We start from the raw sequence: 14,947 nt of genomic DNA, 5'->3' as shown, positions 1-14,947 counted from the left end.
GAGCAGTTGTGTGACAGTTTCAATGTCACACGTGGGCTCTAACTATACTACCTCATAGTTCTCCTTTAATTTAAATAATTGTATGGCCTTAAAAGGCAGTTACATGAATACATTACCATTTGGATACATTGATGTAGTAAAAAGACCTGCAGACAATACAGTTTTGTTTAAAGAGACACTGTTATAAAATGAAAATGTATATAATAATAGAAGCATCACTATATAATCTAACACCCCACACACTGTAAGTCCAAAATCTCAAGATACCCATAGCAATTCATGCACATAGTGGTACATTATTACATTTTCACTCCACAGTAATTGTAATTAGATATGGCTCCATCAAAATTGGACCAGGGACTTAATCTAGATATATGGCCCCCAAGATGAAGAAGGTCTTGCTCGCATTTAAATAAAAACAATGCAGTGATGCAGAAATCCAGAGTAAATATCACATTATCCGGACATAAAGAAAGAAAGAGCATCTAATAGTGAATAATAAAAAACAGAAACAAGTGCACTCATATGTAATAAGTGCATGTCGCACTTTTTTCTCCTCAATCTTTGATTTTCAAAAACTCATACCCCAATCTTAACCCGGTGTCACAAACTTGCACTACTCATCTAAAAGGTAGCCAAGGGCAGCTGTAGTCCTGAGCATGGTGACGATTCCTTTCTTAGCTGATGTGTTTGGTCATTATAGACTTCATCAGTGGAAAAGGGAGGAACACTTGTCTCTAATTATAAGATAACAAGTATAATATGGTTCCCCCTAGAGTAGAAGAATTTACTCTTGGTGTTTCTTCGAAATGTTTCAGGAGATGTGCTATGGATATGTTACACATATGGTGGAAGGGTCCTAAAGTAAAGCGTTTTTGGATCAGGGTGCCCTCTCTTTAAGCAGGGTGCTAAACTCTTTAAAGGTTCCCATACACTGGTCGAATTTCAGCTGGTTTTTAATGTACCGGATGAAATTCGCACAGTGTGTGGGGCTGTCTGCTCCCTTTCAGCTGGCGTTCCTCGATCAGCTGATCGTAGGAGCCGGCTGTAAAATTTTTGATCAATCAGACCCAGCAGCCAATGAGCTGCCCGCTCTGATTGTAAACAGCAGGATTCCTCTATCGACACGCTGTTTGTGTTGATGGAGGAATCGGGTCAATTATTTTCGTTCAGCCCGCAGGTTGAGTGAAAAAAATTGATAGGTGTATGGCCAGCCTTACACTGGTTAATCTCAAAAGATCCCCAGTGGATGCTCTTCTGCAGATGGACTTTTTGGATTTGCCTAAGGGTACATGACGATTAATTTCATATATTTTGTTAACTGCTAAGATCGCCATTCCTCATAGTTGGTGGAAACAATCAATCCCTCTGGAGTTAGTCAAACGTAAGTTGGACTGGATTATGATTAATGATACATTGACGAGTATCTTACTGGATACTTCCCATAAATTTGAATGAATTTGGAATCCTTGGATTCATTATAATTCCTCCGTATGATAGCTGTCAAGGTGGTTTCTGGAGGTCTTCCATAGTTTGTCTTGTTTGACTCATCCTGTCTTGTTTGGTCTTGTCTTAACTCTTTTCTTTGTTCCATCTTCTTTTTCTTTGTCTTTTTCTTCCTCTACTCATTCTTTATCCCGTACTATTTCTTGTCCCCCTTTTTAAAAAAAATCATATTGAAGACAGACTGTTTTGTGCCCCTATGTGGTATAGTAATTGTTATATGGTGGGACTGGGCAGATGGATTGGGTGTACAATTGATTTAGGGGTATTGTGTCTCTTGTGTACTGTTAATATTGAATTCTTGCTATTATTGGCTGGTAACATGGCAGTTTTATGGGTTGATTACTCTTATAACATACCTTTGTTTAATATTGATACACTATGGCAGTGGTGGCGAACCTTTGCACTCCAGCTGTGCCAAAACTACAAATCCCAAGATGCATCTGCCTCTGGGAGTTATGTCTGTGGCTGTCAGAGCCTTGCAATGCCTCATGGGACTTGTAGTTCCAAAACAGCTGGAGTGCCAAGGTTCGCCATCACTGTCCTATGGGGACGTTGCAATGTTGCACTGATTGATGCTTCAACTGTTATGTTCAGCTATTTTTTCGTGATTGTTGTTTATTGCATTATATCAAATTTTTAAAAAATGTATAGGAAAATAAAATAAAAAGTTTAATTACACACAGAATAAGATATTTGAATACATATCCATACTAATGGAATCTTGACCCACTTGCAGAGTTACAGAGGTTGGTAGAATTTTCAGCATCTAATACCAGATGTGTCAGATGGCTGTCTTTCCTTGCTAATCGCTGCAGCTTCATCCCCCCCCCATGTCGCTATATAATGTGTGTGTCCCTAAAGGTACACAATAATGATGTAGTGATAAGGGATGGGAAAATGGGGAAGATTCAGGCATTTGACAAACCCAGAAGTGTTAGATGCTGAAGGTTCTAGCAGTGCCTGCAACTCTGCTAGAGAATGAAGATTTATTTAAGCGCTAATGGTAAGTATTACATTTTTATTTTATGGGCCAATCACTTTAGACGGAAATTACATTTCTAATAGAGCTCTGTACATGATCAGTGTGCAGATTGCCCCTATTGTTGTCATGGTTGCCATGTTTAAATGGAAGTCATTTTTAAATTTGTTTGCCATAACTGGCTGCAAAATCAACTAGAAATTGCATTTTTAAAAGCACTAAAAATTACAATATTACTTTTGCAAAATTATAAAAGTTTTGTCTTTTTTTTTTTACATGAAATTGAATTACCCTATAATTTCTAACAATGCCCGTATATTACTTTATACTTACTATTACTATGCATTTTTTACACAGAAAAGAACGTAGAAGTTGGTGTTATAATATTACCAGTTTGAAAGTGAACAATGCTTAGCAAAGTTCTGTGTATGGCTGATTTCAGCCAAGTAGTCCAACGAGACAGGATCACTGAGAGATCATTTGCTTTTCCCATGAAGTAATTCTCTCATCGGCCAGACTAGGGATATGACGCTCCCTCGCTGCTCTTTCACTAACAAGTGAGATCCTGCACCATCCCGGGCTAGTAAGATAATGACTCCATAGGATAAATGATTGCCCTTCCTTGGTCATACTGCCACTGGTAACACATATCTTGTCTGGCATGACCTTCAAGTTTAGTCTTATATTGCTATATAACAACCTGATACTCCCTTGTAGCACACATGGATTGTATTTAATAAAAGACATTTATTAATAGAGATGAATTATACCAATGATTTGTTTAAATAACGGTTAAGCTGTTATTTTATTTCGCTTTTATTTTTGTGCACTTATAGCTATATTACAACGCTCTGCACATAGAGAAAACATTGGCGTTTCCAGTTAGTTTAAATATAATATGTGGATTATTATTTCTTGTACAAATTCAACTTAACAATAGAAAAAGAAAAATAGTTTATGAGACTAAACAATTACAATCAATAGAAAGCATACAAGGAAGGAACTTAAAGTCTCTAGAGTCAAGTAGGAGACTGTACGGTGCAACAAGAGATGTTCAAATGAGCAATCTGATTTGAACACTAGGTTTACAGAATTGGCTAAGAACACTACCATCAAAAGCCTATACATATGACATGGTTTTTTAAAGACTGGTTTGTTTAGGCTCATGTTAATAGAACAGCACATACAATTTAAGATAATTGTTTCCTGTTCCTCCTCCAGTGTTTTCCTGATTATTTCTTCCCACTTGTGCTTAGATTAAGACTTGTATTGTCACAGACTATTAATCGTAGGTGAGAAAAGGAAAAAAACCGTGCTCTGATTTATTGCAGCTTCAAGCATTGTGCTATTCTCCCTAATGTATTGTGTGGTTACATGCAGTTATATGTGTAATGATTGGCATCCAGTATTACGGCATAATGCTCCAGCAAATAATGCTCCAGTGACTAAATGTATTGAATAATACATGGAGATACTTGCCAACAAGAACAATGTGCATGAGTATATTTTACAAGCAATTATGGTAAAGGAAACCAGTCCTGAGATAAAGATGGAGGCTAATGTTGCTGACTTCCTTTTAAAAATGCCAGCTGTCTCTTTGTTTCTGGCTTCTGTATGTCCTGAGTCACTGACCTGGAACGAGTATTCAGCCAGTGTGGTCACAACTGCTGAGCTACATACTTACACCAGATTTGTAAACCATTGGATTCGCATGACAACCAGGCAGCAAGCATTTTCAGAGAGGGATGATCCACAATGGCAATCTACATATTTCTTGTGATAGGTTTCCTTTAAGGACTAAAACCTTCCTTCTTTACCCTTTTCTTTAGTCTACAATCTTCAACCAATAACTGGTGAGTCATATGTAGCTCTCTGAACGCTTTCATTTTGCTTAAAGGAGCTTCTAATTTAACACCTCTATTTCTACTATGTGATGTAGACTTTATAGATATGGGGGAGGGGTTAAATAAAGGAATCCCTCTTTTAGGTAGGCTGATATAATTGGTGATGGAACAATAGACATTTAGAGTGATTGGCTGACATTAATTCTCAAGTACCAGAATTTAATATGATTTGTCAACAGCTGCCTGCACAGGTATACAGCTTCTTTTAAGAGCAATCCCCAAATGTATGGTTTTTCTATAAAGGAAATAGTGACCAGAGCCTGTATTTCTGCCCCTTCCTGACACCTTCACTTTTCTATTGGCCAGTTAGACTACCCATCATATTTGCAAGCCAACAAAGCATCAGCAATGCAAAGGGGTGGGCTAAATGACATCCAAAGAGAATGTGGTCTCAGTTTCTCACTCCTGGATTTGGGACTTTTGAGGTGCTCTGGAAAGTAGCTAAATACATGTTTAGACACATGAAGGTGCACCATAAGAACAGCAGGTTTTAAAAATGAAACCAAGTCACAGGTACACTTTAAGATGTAACAGCAGTCTAATAGTTTACAGATATTGCTGTTTCCAAGGGAGATCTGCTAACCTGCAATGGGAGCACATTGATGAAAGCTGTACTACCACCAACCAAATCTCCTGCTGGCAAGTCAATGAAAGTGACGCAGTTCCAGATTTCGATGAGCTGGCTATTTCAACAGAACACACACAACAGATACACACACAACACCATTCTGTTTACTATGCAATCATCATCGCATAGTGTTGCTCTGCAACTGCCAAACGCTGCGTAGTGTGACCATGTGACGTCTCACGCGGGATCACGTCTCACGCAAGGTCACGTCTCTCTCTGGGGTTGGAAAGCAAAATTGCATGGCGGGGGGAGGGTGGTTAGGGGGGCAAGAAAATGTTTGCCCAGGGTCCAATTAATAATAAATGGCCCTGGTTAAGCAACACGGTTCGGTCACCTCTCTTTTTTGTTTAAAGATTGTGCCACAAACACAGGCTGCAGAGTCAAAGGGGCTACTAACAATAACAGCCTTGGGGCTTGTCTATTTCTGTCTCTCGTGTGGGAAACAACCCCCATAGAAGTCATTGGTGATGTACTATGTAGGCACAGTTAGGAGAGGAAGGTGTCCACCACAGGACATAAACAACCAAGGCTGGGCCTCTTGGAACTCGGTAAGTATTCCCTGTGCGCATCGGGAGAGAGGGAGCAGTGACGTCACCTTAACGGGACCTATAGGAAAGGTGCACTTTGTTTTAAAGTCAAATTAGCCTTTAAATTATTATTATTATTAATAATCATTTACTGATTTGCCATAATTAAAAGGCAGATTACTGTAAAAACGACCCTTTTAAATGAAGATCAATGACAACTCGACTTTTGTATTGATTTATTTACACAGCTGTGGTTTTTATTTTTTAGCCAAAATGTTTCCATTTTGTCTTGCAGCCATATTTGTTGTACATTTTAAAGTTGAAATTATAATTATTAGATTAAATTAGAAGAATAGAATGAAAATTTTATTGATACAGACTGGTTTTTATTAAGTACAAAGATTACATTCTGCCCCTGTAAAATGCAGGGTCTTCCTGCCTGATCTTTCTTGATGTGACACTGCGGCAGGCGCAGGTATATGAATAGATTGTTCTATGCTACTTGATTCATATCAGCATCACTGCACAGGTGCCCCACAGCAGCCTTTCTAGTGGAGCTAAACTCCTTACAACAGATGTCAGTTGTGCTGATGGACACCCCGTTTCCTGCTGTGTCACAGCAATGAACAAAGCTGCACCCCTGCTGCACTAATTAGAAAAAAGTGTATGAACTGATGTTAATACCCAAATGAGAGAGCAACCACCCGTTCGTACATATGTCACATGTGGCCTTTTGAAATACAAATAAATCTTTCAACTTTTTATTTTTTCTTTCAAGTAAATACAACGCACATGTGGGTTATTTTGTGTAAAACAATTGAAAATATTGGCTTATAATGAGTAGGACATATAATGTTGTAGAACAGAAGACTGTAGGACTAATGTATGTTTCTTTATCTGACGCATTCGAATATGTTATAAGGAAATGTTTCCTGTGCTATTTCTTTATAGTTTATGAAAGTTATTTTACTGCAAGGTATGCTGACATCAGCAGTGATTATTCAGTGATAACTAGGATGTTTATAAATGCCGTATTTTACCTGATAAGGTTAATATATATGGGTAATCACGTAGGAAGCTGAAGGCAGTATCTGTCTTGATAAATGTGCTTTGTTGTCAATGTGGCAGAGACCTATAAGGTTCTAGTCCCCCATGGGTTTGTAAGCTGGTAGATCATCTTAGATGAAGCTCACTACAGCTTTATCATGATCCAATATTATTTCAAATTATTTTATGTTATCGCATAAAAAGAAGTCAGTTATAGAGATTATTCGGTGCTGTATAGAATCATGGAACAGCATGGCCACAGAAAAAATAAAACTAGTCAAAAAACTATTAGTGCTGCACAGAAACATTGCAATTGTTCTTTGCTAATCAGTTTACATAATATCTTAGTTATATGCAATCAGTTATGATAGTATAATCAATTATATTCAAATTTAGACTCTTATGTTCCAGTGCCATGTTCCAGTGCGATGCAGGCTCCCTTTCACGCTCCAGTGGATTCTAGGAGAGGCTGCTATAGCCTCAAAGAGGAGGCATTACCATAAGGAAGTCCAGGGGGTTGATTTACTAAAAACAAATAGGTTGTTCACTTAGCAAGGGAATTTGCACTTTGCAGAGGAAGTTTCCCCTAGCTTAGCGAATGTGGTAGAACTTCACTTTGTAAAGAATACCCAATCATGTGCAAGGATGATAAAAAAAACAGCATTTTTTTCTTGAACATGATTGGATGATGGAAGTCAGCAGAGCTTCCCCTCATTCACTGAACTAAGGGCAAACTTGCCCTTCTAAGTGCAAATTCCCTTGGAAAGTGAACAACCTGTGTGCCTTTAGTAAATCAACCCCTTTGCCTCTGTGCATGAGCTTCCGGTAATATGACTGGTCATTGCTGCTCTGTCTCTTCATCTAGGGTGACTGGTTTTGTATCCACACCCTCCTGTAGTTCTCTGCAAGGAGACTGTAGTGGATGGGGACTGCTGGGACCCTGACACAGCTCGGCTGTCTGCACAGGCTATATACAGCACACCGATGATGTCACTGCTAGTTTTATATGGTAATAGTTTGTTTGTATTGGTCACAGATTGGATTTATATCCTCTGTTGCTATTGAGGAATATATTTTTGTGTCATAGGTTCAACTGTAAGTACTATGTTGCAGGTTAGGGGACATGGATTTATTTTAGGGGTTTGGTTAATTTTTAGAATATGGGAAGGGGGAGTAAATCCACAGATATAGGTCTCTAAACCTACAATCAAATATCAACTTTTCTTGGAGATGTTGAGCTTGGCCCCTGCCTCCTAAGCCTTCCAATTGGTCTTGACCAATACAAGACTCAGGAGCAGCAAGAGATCAATTGTACAAAGAAAGACAAGATAAGAATATATTTTAGCTACATATATATATCTCTGTATGAAATGATCTTTTTGACATGAGGTTTTCACTATATTTACCCCCTGCATATGCGTTTTATTTTTTCATCATGTGCTCCGATTCAGAATTTCCTGTTGTGGCAGGTTTAAATCATTGTTTCTAGTTGTACTTAGCAGTAGTATACTGTATATACATGTGGCAGAAATATTTACTAAGGGCATAGGCTCCTCATTAGCCATTAAAATTGGCAAAGATGAAAATTGTCCAGATAAGCATGAATCTTGTGTCTTTGGGTACCTGAAGTTGCTGATGGCCAGCCACTAACTCGGAAGGAATAGGAACTGGTTATTTTAGAAATCTTGTCCCTATCACTGATGTGCACCACCAGCTTTCTATCTCCTGCTCTCTTCTGTTCCCTTTATCCCTTTACACTCATTTTTACTTGTAAAGATGGTGCTTTGAAATGGACCGAGGTTGGTCAGACTATACCTGCGCAGATGACTGCCCTCTAAATTTAATAGACAATGGATGTATTAATACAAATAAAGGAACAATGGCAGTCACATAGATCAGTTTAAAATTAGCGAAAAAGAGAAAGGTGCACATGGGCAGGGCAATAAACAAAACAATACAAACGAATCCCCAGCACACTTTCAAGCTTTTTTTTTGCTGGTTAGCTTGAAAATGTGTTAGGAGCCCCTTTGTATTGGTTAATAATACAGCCCCTTTTCTGATAAACTATTATCTCAGCAGTCATTTATCAAGGATTTCTTCAAAGACTGTTCAAGAGATATCCATAGAATCATCCAGATTTATTTTATCTATAGCCAGCATAATTTTATGAAATAGCATCATTACATTGTTAAAGAGCAAGTGAATACAGATATGAAAGTCACATATCAAAATTTGGTTTGGATAAATCTCATGCTATTATATGTAATTGTGTGATCACTGAACACATACTATAGTTTTCCCTAGAAAAGACTTGATCAGTTGATGTCACTGCAACTTTTACTAGCTAATAACTGAGGCATTTGGTTTACAAAAGTGGATGTAAATTCTATGTTGCTAAAGATATAAATACCCCGATGGCTTATGTACTTTATAATTTTTTTATGGCATAGGGGAATCTAAAGAAATTCATGGAGTACGTTCAGACTTTAAATTTTGAGAAGGTGAGCAGGCTGCTGGAGAGGGGCCTTGATCCCAACTACCAGGATCCAGATACAGGAGGTAAGTGAATTTTAGACCACAGATAATGAAATCTGATGTAGATTTTTTTCAGATGTAATGCTGAGTTTTGCAAACATAATTTACTAATATTGTGTTTAAACTAAGGGTATCCTAGAAAAAAATATGTGCATTTTAATATGTGCACTAACATGCGGTAGACTTTTGAAAAATGTTCCAAGAGTTTATGAGTGCTGAAGCTCACATGCATGGTTCATTGCATGGTTCATTGACTTAAATGGCACCACTTGTTAAAATGCAAAAAACTGCTTATCCCCTATGCTATTTTTTAAACAGAGTGATAGCACATAGGGGATGACAGGTTCTCTTTAAGGTGACATTAGTGGTCTATTAGACATTAGACCCCTAGTGTCACCTTTCCACTTCAATAGCTTTAGCTGGGCAATGACAGCTGCCTGCTGAGGCAGCTAAATGTAAACACAGCAGGCAGTAGTGGGTGCGATTGCCAGCCTCCTATTGGCTTTTTTCCAATTGCAATAGCCAATAGCAGGCTGGTTATTGCACCCACCCGCTGCCTGCAATCAATCAGCAGAGGATGGAGCAGAAAGGTGGAGCAGTGGGTGGGTGCAATAACCAGCCTACTATTGGCTACTGCAATTTAAAATAGCCAATAGCAGGCTGGCTATTGCTTAGATTGGAGACTAGTCACTGGTGGCTGGCAGTTGATCCAAAGTGGAATCGTGGGGGCACGGAAAGAAGAGCAGATCCTGGAAGTCAGATTGTTGGAATCTACTAACAGCTGACAGATGGTGTTCTGGGAGATGACGGCATTCTCAGGGAAGTGGGGGGTCATCTTCACCCCAAAGTGGGGAGAGGTGTCAAGTGCACACAGAGGTGGGTGGTCTCAGTTATGGGTATAGGTATTTGGTATTGTTGTTTATAGGTGTGCAGGCTCTTGAAGTGTGGGTAGACATATGTCAATATTATTCATGAATTATCCCCTAAGTAATCAATCCAGTAGTCACTCATCCTCTAAGTCCATGTGAACTTCTGTGTGAAATAATAGAAGGACTGTCTCTGAGGCACTTCCGAATTGAGAAAGCTGGTTGGAATATCAGTGAAACGTCTTCAAAAACGATACAGCAAGTCCAGTTGCCTTGACTTATTTTTTACAGATGTCTCTGAGGCATCTCTAAATTCTTAAATGTACCTTATACTTACTGAAGGGAATTTATCAAAACTGGAGCAAACAAAATCTGGAGCAGCTGTGCATGGCAACCAATCAGCGTCTCTGTTTTATTTTCAAATCTTAACTGAAAAAACTGAAGAGAGAAGCTGATTGGTTGTCATGGACAGCTGCTCCAGTTTTTGTCTGCTCCAGATTTGATAAATTCACCCCACTGTGTTGTCTTTATTCTTTCGTTGCATAATCTGCCGATTCTACTGAATTAATAGGCAGACCTTTCTATCACCATATCACACTCTACCAAGTCTGCTCTATAGGGTTACAAAACATAAAATTATTTAATTTTTTATTTACAAAAAATGCAGTTACTAACATTTACCAGTATGGACTTGTTAAAGTAAATGTTACTTTTTTTTCAGCATTGTTTTCTGATCAGTGGCTCATATTGTATTTTGTCAAGTTAGGACAAGTTGTAAATGATAGCTTCTGGATGTTTTATAAATATGGATGGGATTTTCATGTGATCTGTCCTCTGCAGAATGCACTCTCACGCTTGCTTCTCAGCTGGAAGGAGGAGCAGACATGGTGAAGATCCTACGAAGTGGAGGTGCACACCTTGACTTTAGAACACGCGAGGGGCTAACGGCTCTGCACAAAGCGGTGCGATTCCGCAACCATGCCGTATTGATGGTGAGTGGGGGGTTTAGATCCGTGATGTTTTTAACATAGAAAAAAGAAAAATGTATACATACTTATGATAATGGCTCTGTCCCTTTGTGCTACGAAATGACGATTCCTATATACATGTGAAAGAATATGATAATTGAAATGGAAATCAAGCATTTTTCTACAATAAGTCTCATCTTATTGTCTTAGAATTTATCTATGTGGGGGAAAGTGAAAATATAGGTGATGCATTTAATTGGCTAGAAAAATAGGAAGAAGAAAAGAAAAAGAAGAAAAATAAATATTTTTAAAGGATGCATGACAAAATACAGTATTTTAAGCTAGAGAAGGTATTCCCATACATGAGTATGTATGGCTTATATGGTACAATACCTTAGCGGTGGTAGATGTTTTTTGGATACAATACCTTTAGCTGCTATTTTTATTTTAACATTCTAATGCATTTTATTAAGATGTACTATTTTCTCTTGCGTATATAAACACCTTTCTGTCTACTGATATATGGCTCCTTTAATCTTCTTAAAATCTTCTCTCCTTACCATATTTCTTTGTTCATCTGGTGCTCAGACCCTCTTGGACTTAGGTGCTTCTCCAGACTATAAGGACAGCCGTGGCCTAACACCACTCTATCACAGCGCAATGGTGGGGGGAGATCCATACTGTTGTGAACTTCTGCTCAGAGACTATGCCAACCTTGGCTGTGAAGATGAGAATGGCTGGCAGGAGATTCACCAGGTGAGCCATAGTACTGCAGAAGTACTATGAAGGAAGTATGACATGGATCATCCATGGGATTCAACATTGTGTACACTCAACACACACAGTTGAGAGGTCAGGTCTAAAGTCCACCTGTGCCTGAACTATAGACAATGAGGTATTTACATTCTTAACATGAAGTAAAAGAGCTCTAAACCGATTCCCCACTGAACTCTCTAACTGTTTGTACTGTGAAGTAATTATTTCTCAAAGAGCACAGAAAAGATTATATAGGCCTGGTTTCAGTTCGTTTTAACAGATTAGAAACAAAACATCTGCAGTTTGTTTATATCAAAGGGCTGGTAACCTGCCAAGATTGTGCTCTCCACAGAAACTAGCTAAAACTTCAGTGCCATTGTGAGTGTTGAAGATGAATTTCTTACGTCTATGGTGGGAATAAGGCCCCGTTCACACCATCGTGAACCCACATCAAACATGCACAAAAGTGTGCACTTCAACGCAGGTTCACAGTACTTGCAAAAACGTGGAACGTGGTTATCTTGCCATTACTAGGTAATGGCACCCCAAACGCGGTTGCGCAAATGCGTGACAGCGCGCATAAAAAAACCACAAAGCATATTGCCAAATTTGTGACAAGTACTACTTTTGCACATTTGGTGCACATCAAGGGACCCAATGGGGATCACTGGGGAAACGTATGTAACTGTGTCCCCACCATGCCCTGGAATGAACAGAGCCTAAGGGCTTGTTTAAAAATGCTTTCATTGCTCCTTTAGAAACTGTTAATACTTTAAAGTGTATAGACAGGGCACATGTTCACTTTGAATTAGGGATGCACCGATACCGGTTTTTCGGTCTCGAGTATGAATAACAATATTTTTTTTCAGTACTCGCCGATATAGAATACCTGATACGGTAAGTCCCATAAGGAAGCCAGGCGGCATGTAATGACTCGCCACCCGGCTTCCTGATTAGCCGGGAGGCCAGGCGGCGTGTAAAGACTTGCCACCCGGCTTCCCGATTAGCAGGGAAGCCGTCTCCATGCTCCCTCATCACCAGGTGATGAGGGAGCATGAAGCCGGCTTTCTGGCCAATCAGAAAGCCAGGGGGCGTGTAATGACACGCTGCCCAGCTTCCTGATTGGCTGGGAAGCCGACTCCATGCTCCCTCATCACAAGTGACGAAGGAGCATGGAGACGGCTTCCCGGCCAATCAGAAAGCCGGGCAGCATGTAATGACTCGCTGCCTGGCTTCCTGATACCGGAAGCTCAAGTATCAGGTTAGGCATCTGAGCATTACTCGTACTCGCCCAAATACTCGGCATCCGCACCGATCGGTGCATCCCTACTTTGAAGTATCAGATCAGAAGGCAAGATAATAAGTCACAAGATAAGGATATTAAATTCAAGATTGTAGAGGATAGATTTGGTACAGATGCAGAGTAATGCTTTATTGACATACAATACTATTCCACAGCATGTTAATGTAACAAGCAAAAAGGTGTTTTTTTACCTTAGTATTTATGCATTTTTTTAGATGTAACCTCAATTGCCCTCAATTTACATCAATTAACATGTGTTTCCTACAAAATAAGCTGACCAAAGACACAAGTTTAAGTGTTCCATGTTGACACACAAAGCCAGGAACAACATTAAAAGCACCATTAGTTAACATTACACTTTTCTAGTCCAATGCTCATTAACACAGGTACATGCTGCTAATGCAAAATTTTTTGTTAAGGCAAAAAAGAAGCCAGTAGATGAGTTGTATAAATGTAAGTAGTCATGTTCACTGGAAGTCTTAAATATCAGCAATCTTTGTGTGCTTTCAGGCGTGCCGTTATGGACATGTTCAACATCTGGAGCATCTTCTGTTTTATGGAGCAGATATGAGAGCACAGAATGCATCAGGGAACAGCGCTCTGCACCTTTGTGCACTCTACAACCAGGTAATACAACTTGTTACATTGTGTGGTAAAAAGCTGAATGAAACTGCTAGGATTAGGTGACCCATATTTCACTATTCCTTCAATTTTTATTTATTTTAGTTGAAGCTCAGTATCTGAATGAATAATTACAATTGCATTAATACTGTTAGGAAGCATAGGGGTGTATTTTGTAAATTATTTGACCATAAATTTGAGGGGAACCATACCATTTTTTTTTTATGTTTTTTTTTCATTTAAAACATTACACAATTACCAATCGAGGTCCTAAACCTGTATGAATGTCTTGGCCTCCCTCATACCCTCATAGAATGAGCCAGCCCAGCATGCCAGCTATGTAGGCTGTTATTCTCATATTAAGGGAGCAATGGGCGTGAAGCCCCCCTGCTATGCTGATACCAGTCCACATTCCCAATAGTGTCAAAGGGGTGCTTTAAAATGGGCTCCCCAAATTAATGGGGGGTCCTCCTCTCAAAGCACTCGTGCCCCATGTTGGCAGGCACTGGACTCTTCAGCATCCATGGTGCCTAGGTAGAGGTTCTGTTGGGGAAAGGGGGAGGACTTATGTCCAACATGCCTGTCCACCACCCTTCCTTCCATTTAGGGCAAGTAGGTGTTCGCCCCCTATCTGGTGAACTGGTTTTACAGGTTTGGACCTCTAACCAGTCCACCGGTGCGTGTGAATAAGAGAAAATTTTAAAAAAAAGACACCACACACAAATAAAAACGTCTATATTACTTTTTTATCTAATATTTACCTTTCCAGGTTTCAGGGATTTCAAAAGATGTCCCGCAAAGCCTGATCCAGTGTTGGAAGATCACAGAAAGGAGAAACATAGACCCACTCCTTACTGCTCAAAGTCCTTTTTGAGCACTGTCAGATTTCCTGCAATGAGCACGGTTTTAAGTGCCCTAGGAGTTCTAAGAATGGAGTTCCCTATGGCCTCAGTCCATATATGGGCAATCTCATCACAGAGATCTCCATATTACATCACTGCCCATATTTGAACAAATATGGGGAATGATGTCAGGGGAACCCCTTCCTCAGTGTTACCTGGGCATCTAAAACTGTGCCAGGGGTGGGAAATTCTTCAGTCTCCGAACACTTGATTGATTAGGGACCATAAACCAGTTCACTGGGGAGAAGGCGATCACCTATCTACCCCATATGAGCCAACTCCCCCCTCCCTTCCTTGCTAGCACAACATCATTCTAGATGCTAAAGAGTGCAGTGCCAGTCAGCATTGGGCTAGGTGGTTTGGGGGAACCTCATTTTTTGGGGAATCCCTTGAAAGCATGTTGCA

General features: G+C 39.5%; 1 protein-coding gene across 3 annotated transcripts in view; it reads left to right on the top strand.

Moving 5' to 3' along the window:
• Positions 1 to 14,947, top strand: part of SHANK3 (SH3 and multiple ankyrin repeat domains 3) — a 281,977-nt gene that overhangs the window by 127,669 nt on the left and 139,361 nt on the right. For all 3 annotated transcript variants that reach the window (XM_018564419.1, XM_018564418.1, XM_018564420.1), the window contains 4 exons: positions 9,042 to 9,150; positions 10,833 to 10,984; positions 11,549 to 11,716; positions 13,530 to 13,646. In XM_018564419.1, coding sequence (XP_018419921.1) covers positions 9,042 to 9,150; positions 10,833 to 10,984; positions 11,549 to 11,716; positions 13,530 to 13,646 — 546 coding nt within the window. The remainder of the gene's footprint in view (positions 1 to 9,041; positions 9,151 to 10,832; positions 10,985 to 11,548; positions 11,717 to 13,529; positions 13,647 to 14,947) is intronic.

This window comes from Nanorana parkeri, unplaced genomic scaffold (assembly GCF_000935625.1).
Source record: "Nanorana parkeri isolate BGI_ZX_2015 unplaced genomic scaffold, ASM93562v1 scaffold749, whole genome shotgun sequence".
NCBI lineage: Eukaryota > Metazoa > Chordata > Amphibia > Anura > Dicroglossidae > Nanorana > Nanorana parkeri.
This window is presented reverse-complemented; position numbering and strand designations above follow the sequence as displayed.